At 37.6% G+C, this 22928-nt stretch overlaps 1 protein-coding gene and 1 long non-coding RNA gene across 3 annotated transcripts in view; one reads left to right on the forward strand and one right to left on the reverse strand.

Moving 5' to 3' along the window:
- Positions 1-5764, forward strand: part of wdr43 (WD repeat domain 43) — a 51813-nt gene extending 46049 nt beyond the window's left edge. Inside the window, exons 6-18 of the mRNA XM_065245118.2 lie at positions 1727-1829; positions 1920-1984; positions 2095-2257; positions 2396-2482; positions 2771-2899; positions 3052-3195; positions 3362-3448; positions 3549-3580; positions 3674-3737; positions 3942-4055; positions 4151-4220; positions 4822-4880; positions 4959-5764. Coding sequence (XP_065101190.2) covers positions 1727-1829; positions 1920-1984; positions 2095-2257; positions 2396-2482; positions 2771-2899; positions 3052-3195; positions 3362-3448; positions 3549-3580; positions 3674-3737; positions 3942-4055; positions 4151-4220; positions 4822-4880; positions 4959-5108 — 1267 coding nt within the window. The 3' untranslated portion in view covers positions 5109-5764. The remainder of the gene's footprint in view (positions 1-1726; positions 1830-1919; positions 1985-2094; positions 2258-2395; positions 2483-2770; positions 2900-3051; positions 3196-3361; positions 3449-3548; positions 3581-3673; positions 3738-3941; positions 4056-4150; positions 4221-4821; positions 4881-4958) is intronic.
- Positions 5765-8738: 2974 nt separating this feature from the next.
- LOC135760307 (uncharacterized) lies at positions 8739-19809 on the reverse strand. 2 transcript variants are annotated; one of them, XR_010537376.1, is made up of 5 exons: positions 19744-19809; positions 17333-17379; positions 15844-15890; positions 9993-10129; positions 8739-8778 (listed from the first exon to the last, which is right to left on the reverse strand). It is a non-coding gene; the product is annotated as an uncharacterized lncRNA (long non-coding RNA). The 2 variants fall into 2 exon arrangements; XR_010537375.2 differs by lacking the exons at positions 15844-15890; positions 17333-17379; positions 19744-19809 and adding an exon at positions 14056-14600.
- Between the last annotated feature and the right edge of the window lie 3119 nt (positions 19810-22928).

A 22928-nucleotide genomic window follows, 5' to 3' on the forward strand; every position in this document is an offset into this window, starting at 1 on the left:
GGATTCAGATATTCTACTTTGATGAAACATTGTGTTACTTATGAAATTTGTGCCTGTTTACAGATTAGCGTAACAATATAGTTACTACGTCTACATAACCGAAAATGTGCTTTAACTTATTCTGATGTAAACCAGTTGTTTATGTTGGTTATTTTGGTATGTTATTCACTTTGTACAGCAAAGTTTTCTCACTGGTAAATGAGACATGAGATGTGACCGTCTGATCTGTGCGTGTTCATGTGTTTTGAAAGAGGCGTGACTTTGGATGGCGATTTGAATTGAGGGTGGGATCGTGATTTCATTGCTAGTCTGTTACCGTTAGCATTTTTCCAAAATTTGATGCCCTACCTTTAAGAGAAAATGCTTGTGAACCAGCGACAGGCTCATTAATGCATGTGGGGAGTGAAGGCTGGCCCGTGTGGTCCGATTTCCTGCTTAACCTCTTCAACCCTGAGGACCCTGTCCCGGGTCCAAAATTTCGTATTTTGACTTAATATAAAATGTTCTTTTAATCTTTAATGCTCCGTCATGGACCCCAGTTAATATTCACATATTTCATATTTTTCAAATATGACAAACATGGGCAAGTCTTATATCAAATGAAAGCTCTCATTCTCAGGAATAAGGCTACAGCGTTATTTTTGTTCTATTATCAACACATATCCAACAATCATCGAATGAATAATAAGGTAAAAAATGGTCTTTTGTAAACATGTGAAACTTGAGTGTGAACTGCCTCAGATAGCACATATAGCCACAAATGATACACCATCTTTTATTTTAGGTCCTACTCTAAACAATGAGTCCATTCACAGCATTTTCTTTGGTTGTGTGCATAATTAGTCCCTTGCTATTTATTATATGTGCAAAACAAAAAATTAATATTTATATGAAAAATGTATTTTCACACCCTTTAGTAAAATGAGAATAACTTTTGAATGCGACATGCTAAAGAGTTCATTCTTTTTTTGGGTGTTTACTGTCTGCTGCTGCTAACAACCAGAACTGTCTGCAGTCTGCTAGAGCACCCAGAACCAGAGTTATACACTATCAAAGACAGTGTTTACCACATAAAAAAGAAAATTTGGTGTTTCATCATATGAAAAACAACATAAATAACAATATTTGTCACAAACAGCAGCTTTTTATGTAACTTCAAAGGGTTTTCTTTAAAATGATATAAAGAAATTGCATTTATTCCACTGTATGTGGTTATGAGGACACTTCAAATGTTTTTAGGCAGAAATTGTATACAAAAAGGGTATTATTCCTCCCTTCAGTTGGAGTAAAAATAACTTTTGCATATATTATGATAGAGAAAAAATTCCTTTTTCCTCTGTAAGCTGGCAATTGCTGGAATCAAACAAAACTGTCTGAAGGGAGCTGAGATACCCAGGGCCAGAGTTATATACTTTCAAATTAAAATTTTAGAAAAAAAAAACTATAAAAAGCGCCTATTTATTTTTGTGTTTATTAGAGGACTGATATCACATACAACCATGTTTAGCACTTTCAACGGTGTTTTATGTAATTTCAAAGGGTTTCCTGTAAAATGATACCAAACTTTTGTATGTAAACCTCTGCATGTGGGTATGGGAAGCTTTTGAAATTGGGTAGGCCAAATCCAGGTGAAAATCCCCAAAATAGCTTCAGGGTGTAAGAAGTTAAACTCTTGAGCCTCTTAAAAGTCGGGCCCTGATGTTTGGGTTATTTTTTTGCTTCTCAGGCAGGTGCGGTCAGATGGCAAAGACAAGAACTCTGTGGTTTCTTTTACACTGACAGACGAACCACAACACATAAACCTTCAGACATCCAAGAGCAAAGATGAGGTGAGAGTTCGATGAGCTGTTTTTTTTGTGCTTGTAACGTAATTCAGTATGACAGTACATCGCTTTACAGAGATCTGTGTGTGATTTTAGGCTGTGAGGTTATCAGTGGTTTGTAAAGACGGTCAACTTCATCTCTTTGAGCACTTTCTTAATGGGTAAGTTTATTTATCCTGTAATTGTTAGAATTAAGCCCCAAGTGTTCAAACTGAATGGCTAATTTCTTTAAAACAGTTTAATAAAGCTAATAAGCATTTTTCTTTCTCAGACCGTGTAAGAAGCCACTGACACCGGCTTGTTCACTGCAGGTGTCCACAATGAAAGGAGAATCACCTGTACTCATTCCTCTGCTAGCAGCAGCTCTCTGCTCAGACAGACAGAACTTGATGTTGGCATATGGAAATCACCTGCAGCCCGTAATAGAGAAAATTGTAAGTATTAGACAACCTGTATCTTTCATGACTTGGAAACAGCAGGTTGTTGAATCCTTTTTGATATTTACAGATTGTTTAAATGTGTCCTGCAGGCAGATAACTCCTTATGATAATGTACCATTTTTCATTCCACAGCCATTTAACACATCGGAAAGATATATTTGCTTAGTCAGAGATGTACAAGCCACACTTTCTCTTTCTGTAGACACGGCTGTCTCCAAGGTACCGTGCCCATAATGTACATTTTCTTTCATGTTACATGTATAGATTATTTCATCGGACGAACATGCATTGACGCAGTTACGCAGCTTGGTATCAAAATTAAACTACTCTAAAAGGACTCTAATGTAATTGATCCTTTGCGAAGTTTAACAGAAGTTATGTTTGTCCACGAAAGTTGTTTATGTTGTTACTGTTTAAACCGACTATACTGTATATTGTTTACTAGTCTTGATTTCATGGGTTTGTTTAAAAGTTGACACTCGTTTCATTTATTTGAACATCTTTTAGGTGAAGACACCACTTACTAATAAACAAAAGAGCAAAGTTTTGATACCCGGACTTCCAGGCCACAAGGCACCAATCAAATTAACTCCCAATGAAACAGAGAAAAGGAAAAAAGAGCCAAGTACCACAGAGGTAATACTTTAAATACATCCGAAATGTTTCCTACGTCCGAAAAAGTTGTCATTAAACACTTTAATGAAGGCAGATACCTTTAAGAGATAAAGAGAGAGGTATTCTTAAAAAAATGTGTCAACTGGTACTTATTGTTAAAATGTATTTTCTAGATGTCTATAGAGGAGCGTTTGGAGCAGATTGAGTTGAAGGTTTGTGGGAAAGGGGCCAGTAAAGGATCAGCTTCCCTGCAGACAGACAGCTTTGCTGTGTTACTTGTGCAGGGCCTAGAGAGCAAAGATGAGAAGATCTTAAATGTAAGTTGTACATTGCTTATTACCAGCTTCATTTTGTCCAATGGCTAATTTTGACAGTTTGTAAAATTATAATTTTACCAATTCATAACTGAATTGTTGGAATTAAAAACACACAGTTTGTCTATAGAAGATAATGTTCTTATTCTAATTTTATTTATTCAATCAGAAAATATTTCAAACCAAAAAGGAAATGTTGATCAAAAACACTGTGGCCCGAATACCACCTACAGCTGTCCTGCCATTACTGGAAGAGGTATGTATTATCATTATGGCTGTGTCATTTTTAATTGCGTATATGACAGCTGCTTTTGATAATTTTTACTGTATTGATTTTATTATTTAATATCCCTCAGTTGTCCAGAAGACTCCAGGGACATCCATTTGCGTAAGTAAACCTTCTCTGGTTTTGTGTTGCAGAATTGAGGGGTTTAACCTGGTAACATTGAATTCTGTTTTTTTTTTTTGTTTTTTTTTGCAGGGCTCTGCTTATAGTTCAGTGGTTTAAGGCTGTACTTACACAACATACATCATACTTGTCTTCGGTAAGTATGCGTGTACATTTATATTTGAGGGTTCACGTGTTCACTATGCTGAATATTTTATTTTTGCTACACTAGGAACTTTTTGTAACTGTGTTTTGGGCAAACCTGATGTGCAATCACAAATGTTAAGTTTGTTTGCAACAAAAATCTAATTGATAAAACTTTTAGGTTTGTTAAGCAGTTCATGTTTTTTGTTCCACATAGCTGCCGGATTTGGTGTCTCACTTGGGGTCAGTCTACCACATTATCGAGAGCAGAGTGAAGTTATATCAGCAGATTACCAGACTGCATGGCAAAATGTACCTGCTCATGACACAGGTTAGCTGAGCTGGTGAAACTTGTAGTTGGAACAAACAAGTTGAGCACAGCTATTATTTTACAATCATGTTTACTTGATACTTTTCTTCAACTAGGTGGCGTCAAGTGGCAGTGCGAACCAAGTTGGTGAAATTGATCACACAGCAAAGCTGGTTTATGAAGAGGGTAAAGTGCTTATGTGATTTTTGTGTTTTAAATAAGATCCTGCTTTCATTTACAATTTAACATATATTTACAACTCACATACATTGGAAGATACATTTTTGTAGATAAACGGTCACTTGATTACAAATTTTTTTTAAGCATGCATAAAAACTACGGGTGTAACGGTAATTTGTGATACACGGTAATAATACCTGTTTGGTGTCGATTCTGAATCACAAAGGCGATATTATGAACAGCTCTTTCATGTAATATGGCTCTTGATCAGCAGGAAGTCATTATTAATCTAAAATCACAGAGTTTAAGTCATTTATAACATACATTTGAAAAATCAACAATTGTCAAACATAATCATTATACATATTCTTTATTATAATGAGAATACCTGAAAAGGTTTAAAGAACAGTGATATAAATGTGCTTATACATTTCCTGGAGCTGCCTGTGTAATGGTGCTTCTGCAGCGCCTATAGAATTTTTGCATGAAAGCGCCCTCTGGCTTTTGGATGTAACGACACTTCACCATAATTGATTGTGCGATTCTGCTTGCTATGCTTCTCAATGTATTATTACACCCATAAAAAAAACATCTGCCATATTTGCAGAGTCGTCAACTGAGGATGAAGGTTCAGGAGATGAAGGACGTCCTGAAGATGACTCCGATGTAAGACACATTTGCCATGTGTGTTTAAAATATAATTTAAGATTATGGAATTGTTCTCATTTTGATTTGTCCTTTCAGAATTGGGAGGAGGACGAGGCATCGATGGAATTGACAGGGGATAAAGAGAACCATGCAGATGAGGAAGACGATGATGAAGATATGAATGATGAATCAAAAGCTAGTGGGGATTCGGATATAGACCCTGAAAATGAAAGTGAAGAGGAATAGGATAATTTCAGGCTGCAGGATTCAAAAAGGACCTTTACATTTATATATGATTTCATTTTAGTTTTCATTATTTTAGATTTTAATGTCACAAAATGAAAGGTTATGTTGTATAGAAATTCAATGACCATTGTGGGCTGGACTTCAGCTCCACATGTTAAGAGTGCATACATGTATTTAATGTACATTTGGGTCAGTTTCTTCAACTTGAAAATGTCTCAGATTTTTTTCCCAGAAAATATGGAATTTTGTGGGATTACAATCAAATCCCCTGGTACTTCAAGTTTTCCATCCTTAAGTGTGCAATGTCTCCATGGTTTGGCCATATAATATTATCACAAGTACTTCCCTGAAAATGTTCATCAGTACTGTCATTTGCTCACATCTTTAGTTTATCACTGTTCATTGCTCTGTCAGTCATTTCTGGTTTCCTTTGTCCTGTGTGATTTTATGTGAGGGGGTTTTCTATTCATTGCAGTCATGTTAACTTCTACATTGAATAAGGAAAACTTAAAAATAGAATCCCAATGGCGTGTACGTTTGTTAATTATACAGTGGTTGCTATGAGTGTCAACCAAAATTTTTCAGGCAACAATATGCAAACAAAATATCAGCGACTGTTGTACAGTTTAAATGAAATAAATACCATTTTGTTCTCATTATCTGTTTGGTTTTGAACATACTTTGTTCATGACAATGTTATTTAGCAAATCTTAAAATTCTGAACATTTAAATGCAAAAAAAGTTTTAAAGTGCACCTATTTTATTGCCAAAACGTTAATTTGTGTATTTGGTATAATGTGGTCGTGTGGTTTATGGCTCAAAAAAAATTTTTTGTAGCTCCGGATTTACCTCTATCTCCCTAAAACGCACTGATTTTGTATAAAACTCATAGATTTTAAAATGTGTTGTGTCCCTGATGGGCCAGCTAATCTGTATGTTATGATTGACCTGAATACTTATGACGTCAGCCAAAAATGTGACACTACTTACCATGTTGGAAAGATTTGCTCCCAATGCAATGCTAACAGGAGTTAACTTGCAGGTGAAGTCTGAAGCGGAAGAATTATGAGACTGTAGGTCTTTACTACATCACCAATCCCAGGAAGTAAATTCCCAGCAAACAATTTTTACAATATTTTGGTTGTAATTGGGTATTGTTGCAACACAACATTTTAAATAGCACCTATAAGATGCACGTTTTTAAAGATCCTTTTGTGTGTAGGAATGTAGGCTACAGACCTTTTTTTGCGAGTCAACGTCACAGTTACGTGTGCGCAATGTGGTGGCAGAAAACGTCTGTTACTACTGTTACCTTGGTTCCCTGAGAGACAGGAACGACATTGCGTCCACTGATGTTATGGGAACTCCTCCCTCTTTCAGTTTTTCTGAAGCTTTTATTGAACAATGCCAATGTACTGGCCAATGCTGCCCACGACGGCATATAGGGGCGGGACATCCACTACTATATAGCCTGGTTAAGCGGCAAAATACTCTTAATTCTTTCGATTGAACAAGCAGTTGAGCTGATCGGATCAGTGACACACCGGCTTACGCAATGTCTTGTTCCCGTCTCTCGGGTAACAGGTTCCCTTTCAAGAGCGGTCACTCGACATTGCGCCCACTGACGCTATTGGAGATGAATTCAAACACGCTGTGAAAACAGCGAAGAGCAGCTCCAGTGAAATTTACTCAAGTCTGTGCACCGCAATGCTTATCTGAGTCGGTGTAAGCCAACGCAAAGTAGATTGGATGCCTGAGTCTCTAGGGACTCAATCAGAAGCTCATTCAGAACAGAATGCATGCAGTCACAGGCTGCATGTAGGTCTTATTGCAGCCCTACAAAAAATAATTAACCTGTAACTTCATGGATTAAAGTTTTCCGTCGCTAGACGGATTTCCGTCAATTGAAAAATTATTAAATTCACTTTTCATAAAGACGACGTGTACCTATTCACCTTTTTAAGTGGGATGTGATCAAAGCCTGGAGTGGAGCCAAATCACGTTCCTCTCTCCACTGTAAGCGTTCTGTAACCACCACGCACCGGATCCACTCCGGGTTTTCTGGCTGTATCACGTTAAGCTGAGGTAAAACTTTATTTCAGCTAGCATGGACAAACTTATAATGCAGGAAGGCTCCGATGTTTTGGAGATCGATAAAGGTGTAAAAGACCTGGAGATTGACTTAGCGAAATGATGAAGATTGGCAAGGCTTTCAGTTCGTGGGCTAAGAAAACCAAAAAGCCAGGTAACTTGCGTGTCTTTGCACAGTATGACTAGGGGTGCTGTATTTTGGGGGTAAATGATTTCCCCCGTACGTGATCACCCGCGTCCCGTTTTTGACTGCTGATCTAACCAGTGGCTGATACAACGGGTTTGTTAAACTCGTGGGTAAACTTCATGTGGCGCCACAAGAACCAGGAGGCAGATGACATCCAAATCCCGTGAGAGCGATTCGAGGAATCATAAGAGGAGACTGCTTCCGAAATGCTCTCGCGGGACTTTGATGTCAACCACATGTCGGTTCTTGCAGTTGCATTTGCGTGTGGTCACAAAAACTTAACATTTGTACACATATTTAAGCACCACAGTTTAAAAACAAGTGATTTAAGCCATTCAAAGTCAAACAACAGTGCAAAATGCGGCCGCAGTTTCTGTGTCAGATGGGCACGCAAAGTCGCGCATTCGCTACTCATTGTGTGAGTATTTTTGCCGCTTTATTGGCCTTAAATAAACACATGCGTCAAAAATCCAGTTTTTGCAAATATCCTCATATAAACACGGCCATTTAGGTCTTAGGAGAAAGTAAACAGCAGAAACATTGCGCACAAAATAGCACATCAGCGCTGCTATTGTAACATAATAATTTGTTGATAAAGGTACAGTCATTTATTTTACATCTTTCACTATGGTTACAGACATCCTGTGCTTATTGTACACGAGTTTGACTCGAGTTACTCGTTTAGGATTTATATTCATACATAACATTACTGTATAAGAGTTGTGACTGTAAGCTGTTTTGTGAACAGAACAGACCCTGGATTATTTCCCAGGTAGCCAAAACAGTTTGGCCCAATAATGGCCCAAATCCGGCAGGCCAGAAAAAAAACACGGCCCAGTTCCGGCTGCCAGAAAAGGGCCAACTCTGGGATGAATGACGCCCCAGAATCGGCCCAAGTACACTGGCCCATGTCCGGGTGCCTAAAGTGAGCCGGCACTGCCAGCAAAGTGCCAGAATCACGCCAGCTAAAACTGTACACTCAGCCAAAACTGGCCAATGTCCGGGTGCTTAAAGTCAGCCGACACTGCCAGCAAAATGCCAGAATCATGCCAGCTTAAACTGTACACTTAGACGAAACTAGCCCGAATTTTTTTTAAAGTGTTTTTTCCACAAAACAATATTTTATAACCTTAGCCCTTAAGATGGCATGTACTTATCCCTTCTTAAAACACTTTTATTATATTTAGTTAAAAAAAGTTAAACTGCACAATAGAAGTTCTATCCTCAATGTTTGTGATGCTTTTAATGTGTTAAGTGTCACACTTTACTGTAGGTGTTTAAAAAAGAAAGAAAAATATACAGTATGTTTACATGTTTATTTGAAACATAACATTACATTAATAAAACATTAATAAACATCTGGACACTCCTCAAGTGTACCCTAAAAGAAGACTGAGAGAAAAGAGATAAGAGGGGGAACAGAAAATGACTCATGGTTACTTCATCAGATAGACTGAAGGCATTAATGTTAAATTGGGTAAATGTTAAAGGAATAGTTCACCCTAAAATAAAAATTCTGTTATCATTTACTCATCCTCATGTTGTTTTAAAGTTAGGGTAACAGATTTGATCCTGAAAGATTTTTAGTTATGCTGGTTAAGAGGCTGTTTACACTTGGTATTAAGATGTGTGTTCACGTGCGCTCACCTCCTGTCTGTAAACAGCGAGAAAAGCAAACTTTTCTGCTGAATTGACAACCTGTACAGGAGCCACAAAACGAAAGGCATCTTTTATAACAACAACAGCAAAAACTGCCTGGATCAGCAAGAGCAAAAACCCAAATTAACATCTGTAACTTTACTGCTTTAGCACGAGATGCAAACAGCTGCAGGAGGCAAAGGGTCTGAAAGGGTCGTTGTTTATTTTGGTAAGGTAGGTACGCGATACGTTTGTATTGAGATGGATTCAGATATTCTACTTTGATGAAACATTGTGTTGCTTATGAAATTTGTGTTCGTTTACGGATTAGCATAACGATATAGTTACTACGTCTACACAACCGAACGTGTGCTTAAACTAATTCTGATATAAACCAGTTGTTTATGTTGGTTATTTTGGAAGTGTTATTCACTTTGTACTGCAAAGTTTTCTCACTGGTGAATGAGACATGAAATGTGACCGTCTGATCTGTGCATGTTCATGTGTTTTGAAAGAGGCGTGACTTTGGATGGCGATTTGACTTAAGGGTGGGATCGTGATTTCATTACTAGGCGGCTACCGTTAGCATTTTTCAAAATGTGTTACCCTACCTTTAAACCTGTATGAATTTTTTCTGATGAACACAAAAGAAGATATTTTGAGGAATGATGGTAAACACACAGCAGATTGTAACCATTGACTTCCATAGAAGGAATAAAAAAATATGATGGAATTTAATGGGTACCGTCACCTGTGTGCTAACCATCATTTATCACAATACTTTCAAAATACTTTTTCCTACTATGGAAGTCAATGGTTACAATGTGCTGTGTTTTTACCATCATTACGCAAAACATCTTAATTTGTGTTCATCAGAAAATAATTCATGCAGATTTAGAACAACATGAGGATGAGTAAATTATGACAGAATATTCATTGAACTATCCCTTTAACAACAATTGAAATACCTTGAATTTGCTTGTTTTCAGGCCCGCTCTCTTCTTCTTTTTGCATCTCTGTCAGATGCAAGCTGCAGAAGTTTTTACGAACTTTTCTACTTCACCATCTGGTGCACGAACAGTAGTTGAATTTCTTCTGACAGATTCTTGAAAAGAAACAAAATTATTTAATTAGGTAAATGCAAGCATGTTAGTTTAACCCTGGAGAACCCAAGAACCCTTCTCTTAGAATCAATTAACATTGGCCACATTTGACCCGTGGGTTCTCCAGGGTTAAATGTTACCTACAAGCTATTCTGCTTCAAAAACAATGACAGGTACTTTAGGGTGGAAGACTTATAGCTTCATAGATTAACATTGTAATGGCTTTATATACAGTGGCAAGAAAAAGTATGTGAATTTCACAGTTTTCTGAACAAATTTGTCATAAAATGCGATCTAAACTTTATCTAAGTCAAGCTCATTGATAAACATAATGGGGCAGTTTCCCGGACCAGGATTAGCTTAATCCAGAACTAGGCCTTAGTTTAATTAGGAAATATAATTAGTTTTAACAAACATGCCTAACTAAAAACATTACCTGTGTGCATTTTGAGGTAAAACAAAGGGCACTGATGTATTTTAAAATATGTCAGAGCAAGTTGTTTTCAGTTTGGAGAGCTCTTAAAACTGTTTAAGTCTAGGACTAGTCTAATCCCTGTCCGGGAAACCGCCCCAATGTGTCTAAAAATAATTACACAAAAACATTCTGATCTTTCATGTCTTTATTGAGAACTACCAAAAAACATCTTAGTGCTTGTGAAAAAAATGTGAACCCTTGATTGAATGACCTCAAAAAAGCCGATTGGAGTCAGGTTTTAGCACAGCTATTGGCCTATTGTTTTTTCCCCAGATTCAGTTTAATTTTTTCTCAAATTCCGTGTTTTTCGTTTTATTCTGGATTCTGGTTAAATTTAATTTCAGTAATCAAAAAGCACATCTTATCAACTGAAAACATAACAGAAAATTAGCAGATCCACCACTGCAGTGAATATACTGTACTGTATGAGTGTGCGACTGTGCGTTTCCACAAGGTGACGTGCCTGTTTCACAGCGTGTATAGCTCGTATATGGTTCCCAGACACGAGGGCTCACTAAGTTTTCTTTCTTGTTTAAGTGAACATAAACAGCTGTATGTTTATTAGTATATTGAAGCAGTGCCGTCTTAAAGCTGTCTTGGGTGTTCAAAGCTGTCTTAGGTGTTCAATGTTCATTACACAAAAAATGAAAACCCCTCACTACTATTAACTGAATAAATTTCGCAGCTGCACATTTAATCCATACAGTGAGGACTGTGCAGTGTTTTATTTGTATTTATTGCTAATTCATGTTAAAATCATGTTGACAGACAATTTCATAACTAATATATTTACATTTAATACAGATGCCTGAAAAGTAAAACAAGATGAGTATAGTATTATGATTAAGAGGAAATATTAAAAATTTGGTTGCTTTTCAGTAGCATTGTTGTAGTGACAGCCAAAATACATTGGCCTATATGTAATACACATGAGTAGTACAAAGTCCATTTCCTACTTTGCAAACTCGACACAACAAAAAAAAACTAAACAAAAATGAGTGGAAGTGGCAACGAATATCCAAAGATGATAAATTGTGGAAAAAAAGGTAGCACGAATTCCTTTATATGGAAGTGGTTTGGCTAGCTAAAAAACTGACGAGGCGCAGATTAAAATATAAATGAACCCTCTTATTTTTGTGGCTTCAGTCATTGTTGGCATACTGTTTTAAAGCTGGAAGCATTAACAACTTACATCGAAATATATATCATTACAGGGCTTAAAGTGAAAAAAAATCCTGAGCCTGAACTTTCTGTGGCTCAACCAGGACTTTTACCAAGCCCATTTTTTTCTATTAACCAATTCTATGAGCAACAGCACAGTCATATTTTCAACGCATTAACAAGTTATTGTGCCAAAAAACTATGCAAAAACAAGCTCCAGGTTTCCGAAGTTTACTGCACCAAGTGCCTAAAGCTGGGGTCTCAAACTGGCTTTGGGTCATTTCTTAGATGGACATCTTGTCGAAGGGCCGTAGAGCTTTTTTAACATAAAAACACATTATTTCTGTATATGTACTGCATTTAAATTCTATTATTAAACACATAATAATACATAAAAATATAAACAGTGCTTTCAATCTATTTTATACTTTATTTATAAGAGTAAGTAAATCTTTTCTAAGCCTTATCTTAAATTAATAAATATCATAATAATAAATACAACTTTTTCTATTAAAACCTTGCACTTAAATAACAAATTAAATTCCTGAATACATTTATGAACTATTATAGCATATACATTTATTTTGGACTTGAATATGTTCGATCTCTTTAAAAATGAATATTACTGCTCCATGTGTAACTGCATAGCAAGCAACATAATGATATATTAGATATACTTTATAATTCACTTATATTGAGTTGAGTGAGCTGCATACATAGACTACTGTAGGCTACTTTTATCTTTTGCACGTTTCTCCTCATCTTTCCTCTTTTCATAACCTGGGCACTTCGCTTTTTCCTTATTCGTAGTATAATATGCGTTGCATTTAGGGCTGGGCGATATGACTCAAAAAATTATCGAGAAAATGTTTTCCATATCAGTCGATATCGATAATTATCATGATAAATAACAAATCTTTACTCCTGTCAAATTTAAAGGCAGATTTTTGCTCCTGAATGAAAATTGTAAAAACCAGACAGTTAATAATGGTTTTAAACTACTTTTTATTCAGAACATGACAAATACAAAAACTAAAATCTTGTTTTAATGCATCTGTATTAAATGTAAATCTATTTGTTATGAAATCAACACTTTCTGACACAAAAGCAGCAGACTACTGTCCCTTTAAGACCCAAGACAGACTGCTTTAAGTTTCAATATACTGAGTAACAGCTGTTTATGTTCACTTAAACAAGAAAGAAAACTTAGTTCAGTGATCACGCGTGTGTTATACATATACGAGCTATACACGCTGATAAATGGATGTCAAGAGTGTTACTTTGCTGTGGGAGCGCACATACCCAAACACTATATTCACTGCAGTGGTGGATCTGCTGCTTTTCCTCAGTTTCCTGAATTTGTGAATGTCCTGTAAATATACTTTTAAAGCTGGGCGGACGTGTGCGTGCGCAAGGCGGACGCTGAATGAAAGTAAAGTATACTGCACGCACCTGTGTCTGCTGTGTTTGACGAACCCTGTTTGCGCGTCCAACATTACACACAAGAAAATGTTTCCGCGCATTTGGATTCCGTGATTCCGTCCGCGTTATCCGCATCGCGAAAATCATAGGTCTCTACTAATAAATAAATAACTTGCCTCATCTTCCACTCTTTCAAGTCTGACTGTCACTGTGATTGTAAACCAAGAGCGCGTGCCGCATCCGGAAGTGCTCGCGCAACATTACACACAGTGCTTAAACATTATCGATCACTTATCGAACTGTCCTTATCGTTTTATCGAAACAGTTTATATCGGTAAAATTATCGTTATCGAATTATCGCCCAGCCCTAGTTGCATTACATCTCCCGCTCGCACTGCTTATGAGGTGTCGCCTATAAAAGCTGTGACTTGAACTAACAAACCCCATGCAACTTTTCTCTGAGTAACAGCTGAGTAACCCCGAGTTACATTACAGCTTTCTCTGGACGAACACTCCAAAGTCCCGACCAGACTAACTGATCACATGGTGACAATGATATGATTGAAGTGAGGTGCAGATGAGCAATAAAATCTGATCACGTATTCCGTTATCCTCGCTGGTCACAGTGAGAGCCGCGCTTAGGAATGAAAAAGAACCGCATTGACTCGCGTTTAACACAAGTTTTTAGACGCAACATGTGAACGGCCCCTTAAAAGTTTACATCAATAATTAAACAAATATAAAACTAAGTAAATTTAAATCTTTCTGCGGGGCAGATTATATTATATTTTTGAAAGCAGACACGGGCCGCAGAGAGGGGAAGGGACGGCTGCGGGCCGGGAGTTTGAGACCACTGGCCTAAAGCCTTACCGTGTCTTGTCCTCTTTCTTCAAGCAATGCCCAGCGCCACTTGTTTTTTCCTTTCTTCTCCAAAGCAGATGTATTTTCTTCTGATTTGATAAACTTCATTCTCCATAGCGTGCGTAGCCTACAAACTAACTGCGGACTAGTTCACTTTCTGCAGAAGACCCGCCCTTCTCTCTAGCAATTGGCTAAGACAACCTAATATCATGCTCCCATTGGCTGTGACAGCTGTGAGCGCTGACTCGTGAATCAAGGTGGTAGGTTGAAGGGGAACGGTTATTATTATCAGTTCGTTAATTCAAATGTAGCCGTGCGTTATGCGCGCTCATAATGGAAGTGACGCGCTCGTTTTTTTCCGTGCCGAAAGTGCCTCCGAGTGTAATTTGCAAGTTTTGCCTGAACCAAAGTACGGACCTGTCCACAAGCCGGAAATCCGGCCCCCGGCCGGAGAACTTTAAGCCCTGATCATTATCGTTCAATATGGATTTTTGCCATATTGCCCAGCCCTAGGCCGATGTATTTTGGCTGTCACTACAACAACGCTACTGAGTGCGTTTACATGCACAGTCTTACGCCGATTATGCTTAATAAACTGATAACACGTTGGGTCATGTAAACGCGTAAAACGGTTTTCTTTAATCGGGGAAAGCCCATAAACGGCGTAAGCAAAAAACGATCGGCACAGGTAGTTTTTTGATCATTACGCCGATTTCGCGTGGCATGTAAACACATTAACCGGCTTTCTCACGGTTTTGTCCATGTGCGCATGTCTCCGTGTATTAAAAAGATAAACGTCACACGCGGAAGTAAGTGCAAAGTAATGCATAAAAGTCTCCGCTCGACTAAAGCAGTTTGCAGAGAAACTGTTAAAATAGAAGCTTATGTTACATTTACAGGTTCTGCAGACACGAGAAGAGATACAACAATATAGCTTAAGACAGATATCCCGTTTGGCTTTCTGATCGACTATTATGTACTATTATGTATTATGTATGTGGTGACGTCACTGCCTGCGAGAAAACTGATAATTCCCCAAGTCCCATGTAAACGCATTTGTCTGCATAGGCGGCTTATTGATTTGCATGTAAACGCATGAAAACAGTTTTCTATAATAAGCAGATTTTTGATAGTTATCCGCTTATTCTGTGCATGTAAACATACTCACAGACAAACAACCAAATCTTTTGTTTTTTTTATCATAACACTATACTCATCTTGTTTTACTTTTCAGGCATCTGTATTAAATGTAAAAATATTAGTTATTAGAATCTATGATTTAACATTAGCAATAAATACACACAAAACACTGCACAGTCCTCACTGTATGAATTAAATGTGCAGCTGCAAAAGTTGTTCAGTTAAGAATAGTGAGTGATTTTCATTTTTGGCGTGTAAAGAACATTTCTGACACAGAAAGCAGCAGGCTACTGTCACTTTAAGACCCAGAACAGCTTTAAGACTGCACTGCTTTAATATACTGATACTGACACATCTAGCTGTTTATGTTCACTTAAACAAGAAAGAAAACTTAGTTTAGTGATCACGCATGTGTTGACTGCGCGCTGTGTGCGTGCTTCGCGAGCCCTCATGTCTGAGGAACAGATGTCAAGCGTGCGCGTTGTGGGAACGCTGAGTTGCACACTCATACAGAACAGTATATTCAATGCAGTGGTGGAGCTGCTACTTTTCTTCATTTTTTCTAAATTTGTGAATGTCCTGTAAATAATATATACTTTTTAAAGCGGTACGGATGTGTGCGTTGGCAAGGCGGACATGGAAAAAAGTATACTGTACCTTTTCTGTCTGTTTTGTTCCAGCCTTTATTGGAACCTGCTAGTGCTCTGAAAAACACATGAAAGATCTGAATTTCTTGTGTAATAATTTTTAGACACATTATGTTATTTATGTATATTTATTCAGAAAACCATTACATTTTCTTGCTAATGTATATATACATAAACATACAATACATATATAATATTGATGGCTCTTGCTTCGTTCTGAAACCCTAGATGGCAGTTTTCTTATCCTCGAACAAACTGTCATCACAAGGGCTATGTTTACATGCACAAAATTTTGTCAATCCGACTGAATTTAATCCGATGAAAGGTTACAACAATACAGTTTACATGCACCCTAAACATGTTTAAATGTTTGCACCTCAAAATGTTTGTTTTCATGTACATTTTATATAAACCGAACATTTGTGCAAGCGCACAGCCAGGGTTGGCAGCTTCACATATCAAAACCATCCCCATGGACATTCAAAATTAGCCCAAAAGCATCACAATGACTTATCACAGCCCAAATACCAATAACTAATGAACAAAATCCTTTCATATCTGACCCGCAGAAAAAACAACTCGCAAAGACAGTTTAAACAGTAGCCCAAATCTGAACGAAAAAAAGAGAGGACTTGGCAATGCCACCCCAAAGCCAAACCAAAGCAAATAAGAGGTAAATATACGACATGAACGTGAGCACAAATTTTCTGTGCACATGCACAATGTATTTTTGCATCCGACTTCGAAAATATACTTCGATTCACATGCATACTTTTCTCCTGCTGATCGGATCACAGATTGGACTACACCACCCCTTTCAATACGATTCAAATTTGCATCCAATCTACCTCAATCGTATTGATTAAGGTTTTTACATGACGGCTTTTTAATACGATTGAGCCATCAATACGATTACAAACTGATTAATTGGTTGCATGTAAACATAGCTACTAGAAACATAAGTACTAGAATAAGGGCACACCACTAAGGTAAAAAAACCGGTTACATGCCCAATTGTGCCAGTGTTGTATTATCGAGAAAGTTCATTATTATTTTTATACCTTTTTAAGCCTTGCCTATTTAAAATTGTAATATTTGCAAGATGCAGCAAAAGAGAACTCAATTTGGTTTTTAAGGGTTGTTTTGAGATTTTCAATTATATAAAAGAGTAAGTTTTCCTTACTCTTAATCACACACATCCACAGATAATTGTGTTTTCTCTACCATTATATTTATTTTTCAAAATGACTGCAAATGCCAAATCCGTAAACTGGAATTGTGATCTAATAAAATATCTTGTTATTATAGTTTACATAACAACGTTTACATATCAAAGTTTAGTTTAGACTACTTAATGTAAAGACTTTTTAAAGACTAAACAAATCCCTATCATACTTCTGGCCCCAATTGACCCCTCAGACTGTCCTGACATTAACAATGCAACAAAACTGATTCCCAAGAAATATCCATGCCCAGTCCAATATTGTACTTTTACTTACATTAATCCTTCAAATGAATTCTGTCCAAACTGATGATCTTGAGAAATCTAAATGTGACAAAAACAATCACAATAAGTTGTTAAGTTGTATAACAGACAGACAGATCATAGATACAAAATGTTGAGTAATAATTACATAATTAAGGTTCACTCATTTTCTACAAAGTATCTTTCAATAGATGAAATCGGTTATAATGTTGTGCAACAGTGAGGTGGAAATATTTTTACTGCAGGTGCACTTTAAAGCTCTACTGTGTACTTTATTGAGTTAATTCTTAACAAAAACCCATGTTTTCTTTCAAAAGTATGTGCTCATTCATCTGTAATTACTTCCCACCCACTAATCAAAGTATTCTCGTAAGTGTAGAATCTGCTATTTAAAATGCATACCGTCGAAGCGCTCTCTGGCTGAATCCATGTTGTGCCTCCATCTTTGAAATACATTCGCTGACGAGGGACATTCCTGAAATTCAAGCTCCGCCTTTCGCGCTATCACTCTACACTCACGCTGCCCGATAGCTGAAGCCTCCAGAGGTTGCATGTGTAGGCGGTATACGTCATCAAGACAGTCTTATTTCAGAATATTAACAATTATAAAGCTGACAATTATTCTTAGTTAATTGTAAATTGATGTAATATGCGTATGACTTGCGAATGTAATGCTCAGTTGATTTAAATAAACCAGGCTTGATGACGTTTCCAGCCTGTGACCTGCGTAGCTTGAATCCTTCGGATTTTACAACAACCACACACCGTGATGAACTTGCGATCTAATGCTTTGATTTGAAAGCCTGTTGAAGACATATTCTCGAGGACATTAAAACAAATCGCCAAGGATGCGAAACGGGGATTTTAAACGACAACGTGACAGGATAAACATCAAGACCAAAGTCACTATTGGAGTTAGTTTTCCAAGATGGGCTCAAGGGACACTGAAGTTGCACTTTCTATATTCTCCACAGGTAATTCAGCATATTCGTTTACATCTATACAGTCCATGTTGTAAACTTGAAGTTGTATAGTTCCTTGGTTAACTTTAGCATGATTATGCATAACACTTGTTAGTGTAAACATGCATGTGGTTTAATGTGTTCAAACAGACACACGCCGTCTCTCCGCCCATTTATGTAATCTGAGGTACTGAGATAAATGTTTTCATCTTTTCTGACCTCTAGCACAAACACACGGTGACAGCGCTATTTTTAGCCTTTCATTGATAAAAGCGTCTGATCTGCGCGTCTTTCGTTTCATTTTACAAGCGTGTGAATCTTTTTTCACCAAAATGAGAGAAAGCTCTTACATATACACGGACATGTAACATGTTTACTTAAAACATAAGCATTGTACTCTGACATAATGTCTGACATAATACTCTGATAAAGTGAAAGTTGCGCGATCTTTTTTCACCAATCTGAGAGAAAGCTCTTACATATACACAGACATGTAACGTTTACTTAAAACATAAGCATTGTACTTTGACATAATATTAGTTCGCGTCCATTTAAACCCGTCATGGTTGCTTTTTGTATGTGATTTTAAGCGGACATATCATGACAATCAGACTTTTTTCATGTTAAACATAAATCTGTGTGCTTTGATGAATCACAGGCAAAGGACATTGCAAATTGTTCATTTTTTCTCATTGCTTTTGCTTTGTAGCTACTGGAAGCCATGTTAACCTTGGCATGACACGGCCGGGCCACCGTACGAGTTAAAACGCGTTCCGAATGGGGAGGGCTAGAAAGTATTATTCAGTTGCTTGTCATATAGACTTTCACCGCTAGATGGGAGTAGATCTTACACAGTGGAGCTTTAAGTAAAGAAGTTTAACTACCAGCTGTGTCCTGTAGCTGCAATGCTCTCTGTTCTGTGAAATTTAAACGTTTTCTGTACCAGACAAAGTTATCCCTTGGTAAAAAAAAATTACCTCAGTCAGCTGTATAATAGCGGAACTGGCTGAGGTGGCTACGAGTGTTTAGCAGAATAGCTTCACGATCCCTCAGTTACTCCCGCCTGCTGCATAGACTGCTGAGGCAAATCCTCAGACCAGTTTTATGAGTTGCAAAATATTATTTGTTTGTTTTGCTAAACGAAATATTACTGTTTAAGTAAGTTCATTAAACTGAGCAGAGTTCATTTCTTATGTCCGAATTCTCCTTGTCAGATAAATTATAAAAATCGATTTTTCTACTCAAATTTATCTAGAAATACTTCAGTATTTTAATAATAAATTCAAATGGTAATTTACATATTTGTTGAAGTGGGATTGTGGTCATTTAAAAAATTACGTATACTATATCAGTCACACCAGTTTGTCCTTCTTTTAAATGAAGTTTAAATATATCTAATATGTGCAGAGTATAAACATTTTATGCATTAAAATTATGTTAAATAACTTCCAAAAAGTCTTACCTCAGAGAAATTGCAGCAGACTTCATGCAGCAACAACCGTTAAGGCCCGGTAAATGTCGTCACTAGATGTCGCAGCTAGTGCGCATGTCTTGAAACAGCAGCAGTTCTTTTTCCAAAATAAAAGTTCCCTTAACCAGCTTTAATTGTCTAAAAATTGTAATCGATAAATTATAAATAGATCAATCTTTATGATCAAATTAGTTCAATTCTGGAAAAGGGCTGAAAAATTGTAGTTGTAATAAAGTAAACAAATTGAAGCTTTACAGCTTATTAAATTTTTTTATAAAATCTCAATTTAGTATTTGACCATTAATTAGTACAACAATGTGTTTGTTGAAATATTACATACATAGAAAATTTTTCAGTATAAACTTAATAGCCCAGATACTTACATTCAATAGGCTAATGGCACTTTATGCCTCTACAAACCTATTCTTAACATTAAAATATGCTTCTCCCCTTCCCTTATTTTATTAGGGAAAAATTTCTGAGCTTAACTTTTCCTCACACTACTTTTCACTTATTGACATAGGCTACCATTAATTAGGAAAACTAAATACAATTATCAAAACATTAAATAGAAACAATTATATGCATATCAATTTATTATATTAATTAAATTATTATATTTTTATTAAAACAAACGTGAAATGTGAAAGCAAATATGTGGAAAATATGCCATTTGTCAGCCAAAATCGGACCAAATCCGCATATCCACAGCCTAGCCGAATCTGGCAACTTTTGCTGGGCCAGTGCTGGCTTAATGCTGGTAAGCCGCAGCCAGAACACAGCCGTGTGCGCCGACACTCAGCCGGATCTGGCCCGAATGCACTGGCTACCTGGGTTGTTTGTGTACTGAATAATATGATATGAAAAAGTTGTATTTGTTTACATTAGTAAATGCATTATATAACATGAACAAACAATGAAAATATAGAGTATATAAGCATTCTTGTTTATGTCATTACAGTAATTGACGGTAGTTCATGGTGCATTCACTAATGTTAACAGTTTCAACTTTGATTTAAAAAAAATATTAGTAAGTGCTCAAATTAATACATTTACAATTAATTAATTAATAATTAATAAAAGATTCATTAAAGGTGGTGATATTCATGTTTTCTTTTTATATAGTGAGTTATTTAGCTGTTTCGCCTTAATTTGAAATTCCCTGTAAACTACAGCTACCTATATACTACAGGAGACTTTAATATGGAATTAATGGCAAAAAAATCTCCCCTTAAAATGTTATTGGTCTCGCCTACATAAAGTGTAAGTTAAAGGAATATGACTTGGCCTGAAAAAAATATCAGTCAGAAGAATTTTTTTCACTTTAATCCCTGCCTGTAACAGTACGACAGCAACGGCTAGGCCAAGCCCAATGTGGGCAGTAACAAGCATATCTGTGCACAGTATCTGCTGGTATAACCATATGATGCAAGATGGCCAAGATAGCTAGTGTAAAAGTACAAGGATGAAGCGAAAACGCGGCTCCATACTTGGACATCAGCAGTAATACGGCTGTACTGGCAATGCGGTACGAACTGTGAATAGGCGTCGGATAGTGTGACTGCCAAATTAAAAAACACACCACTATGCAAGTGTGGCGGTAATATGCTGCCCTCTCTTAGCACCTAATGATCCAATGATCCCAGCTGGATCCCAGCAGCTGACTGCTTAGGTCAGGGGTGTCCAAAGGGGTGTCCAAAGTGTCCAGAGTTTAGCTAAAACTTCCCTCAACACACCTGCCTCAAAGTATCTAGTCTGCCTAGTAAGACCTTGATTAGCTGGATCAGGTGTGTTTGATTAGGGTTGAAATAAAACTCTGCAGAGATACCGGCCCTCCAGGAGCAGGAGTGGACACCCCTGGCTTAGGTCAGTGGTTCTCAATCCTGGTCCTGGAGCCCCACTGCTCTGCACATTTTGTATGTCTCCCTTGTTTAACACAGCTGATTCAAATCATCAGCTCATTAGCAGAGATCTCATTGTCTGTCAGATAAGAGAGACATACAAAACGTGCAGAGCAGTGGGGCTCCAGGACCAGGATTGAGAACCACTGGCTTAGGTGGAGCTGGGAATTTCTTCGAATGAGCTGGGCAGGTCAAAGCAATCATTTACAAATGCCACATCCCATCTCTGAAGCATAAAGAGTTGCTCTTACAGCAATGTCAGAGCGGAGTGCTTGGATAAATGTATAGCCCATACCGGGCACAGCTCATATAAGCTAGATGGGAAGGTAGAATGCAACCATCTATGCTCTAACTGCGCTAAGGGTGGTTTAGGCACATAGTCCCTTAAGGGCATATACAGCCCATGATGGCACTATAATAGGCGAATGATTTGGCCGTCTCTCTCACTTAAGAGAATTAATTGTGCCTGGCCACTGTGCGCCCAAGGCACCAGCATGAAACGCAACGATAGCTGCGTGTAAACCTTTGGGGGAGACCGTCCGCTTCTCCTTCATCTGTTCCCTGCTGCAGAGGTAGAACTTTCGACACGGGACAGCGCACTGGGTCGTAGTCATTGCTTCACACCATTACAGGCACTGCGTAAAGAGGGGGGTCTAGTATGAAGGGCACACATTCAGAAAAAGCTGTTCTCTCTCTCTCGTCAGGCACAAACTATATTACCCGTTCTCAATCTCCAGACTCAGTACCAGCGTGATTATGCGACATGACCGCACAGCTGGGGTGGTCTGCGTGGAGTCAAACGCACCGGGGACAGTTATGTAACGGCTGGCAGCGCACAGGATTCCAGTTACATATTGTGTTTAGTAAAACAACGGTGTGGGTTGCACAAAGCCATAGAACAGGGCTATTCAAATCTTACCCTGGAGGGCCGGAGCACTGCATAGTTTAGCTTCAACCCTAATCAAACTTAACCACCTGTGATTTTCTAGTGATCATGAAGACCTTGATTAGCTTGCTCAGGTGTGTTTGATCAGGGTTGGAGCTAAACTATGCAGTGCTCCGGCGCTCTCCAGGGTAAGATTTGAATAGCACTGCCATAGAAGAACAGAGCTTGGTTCTGCAAAAGCACCGAGCAAGGAGATACACTCCTTATATGCTGAAATAGGTAGTAAATGGTAAATGGACTGCATTTATATAGCCCTTTAAACAGACCTATGGCCATCCAAAGCACTTTACAATTAGCCTCACATTCACCCATTCACTCACACATCTATA

This window comes from Paramisgurnus dabryanus, chromosome 17 (genome assembly GCF_030506205.2).
Source record: "Paramisgurnus dabryanus chromosome 17, PD_genome_1.1, whole genome shotgun sequence".
In the NCBI taxonomy this organism is placed as follows: domain Eukaryota; kingdom Metazoa; phylum Chordata; class Actinopteri; order Cypriniformes; family Cobitidae; genus Paramisgurnus; species Paramisgurnus dabryanus.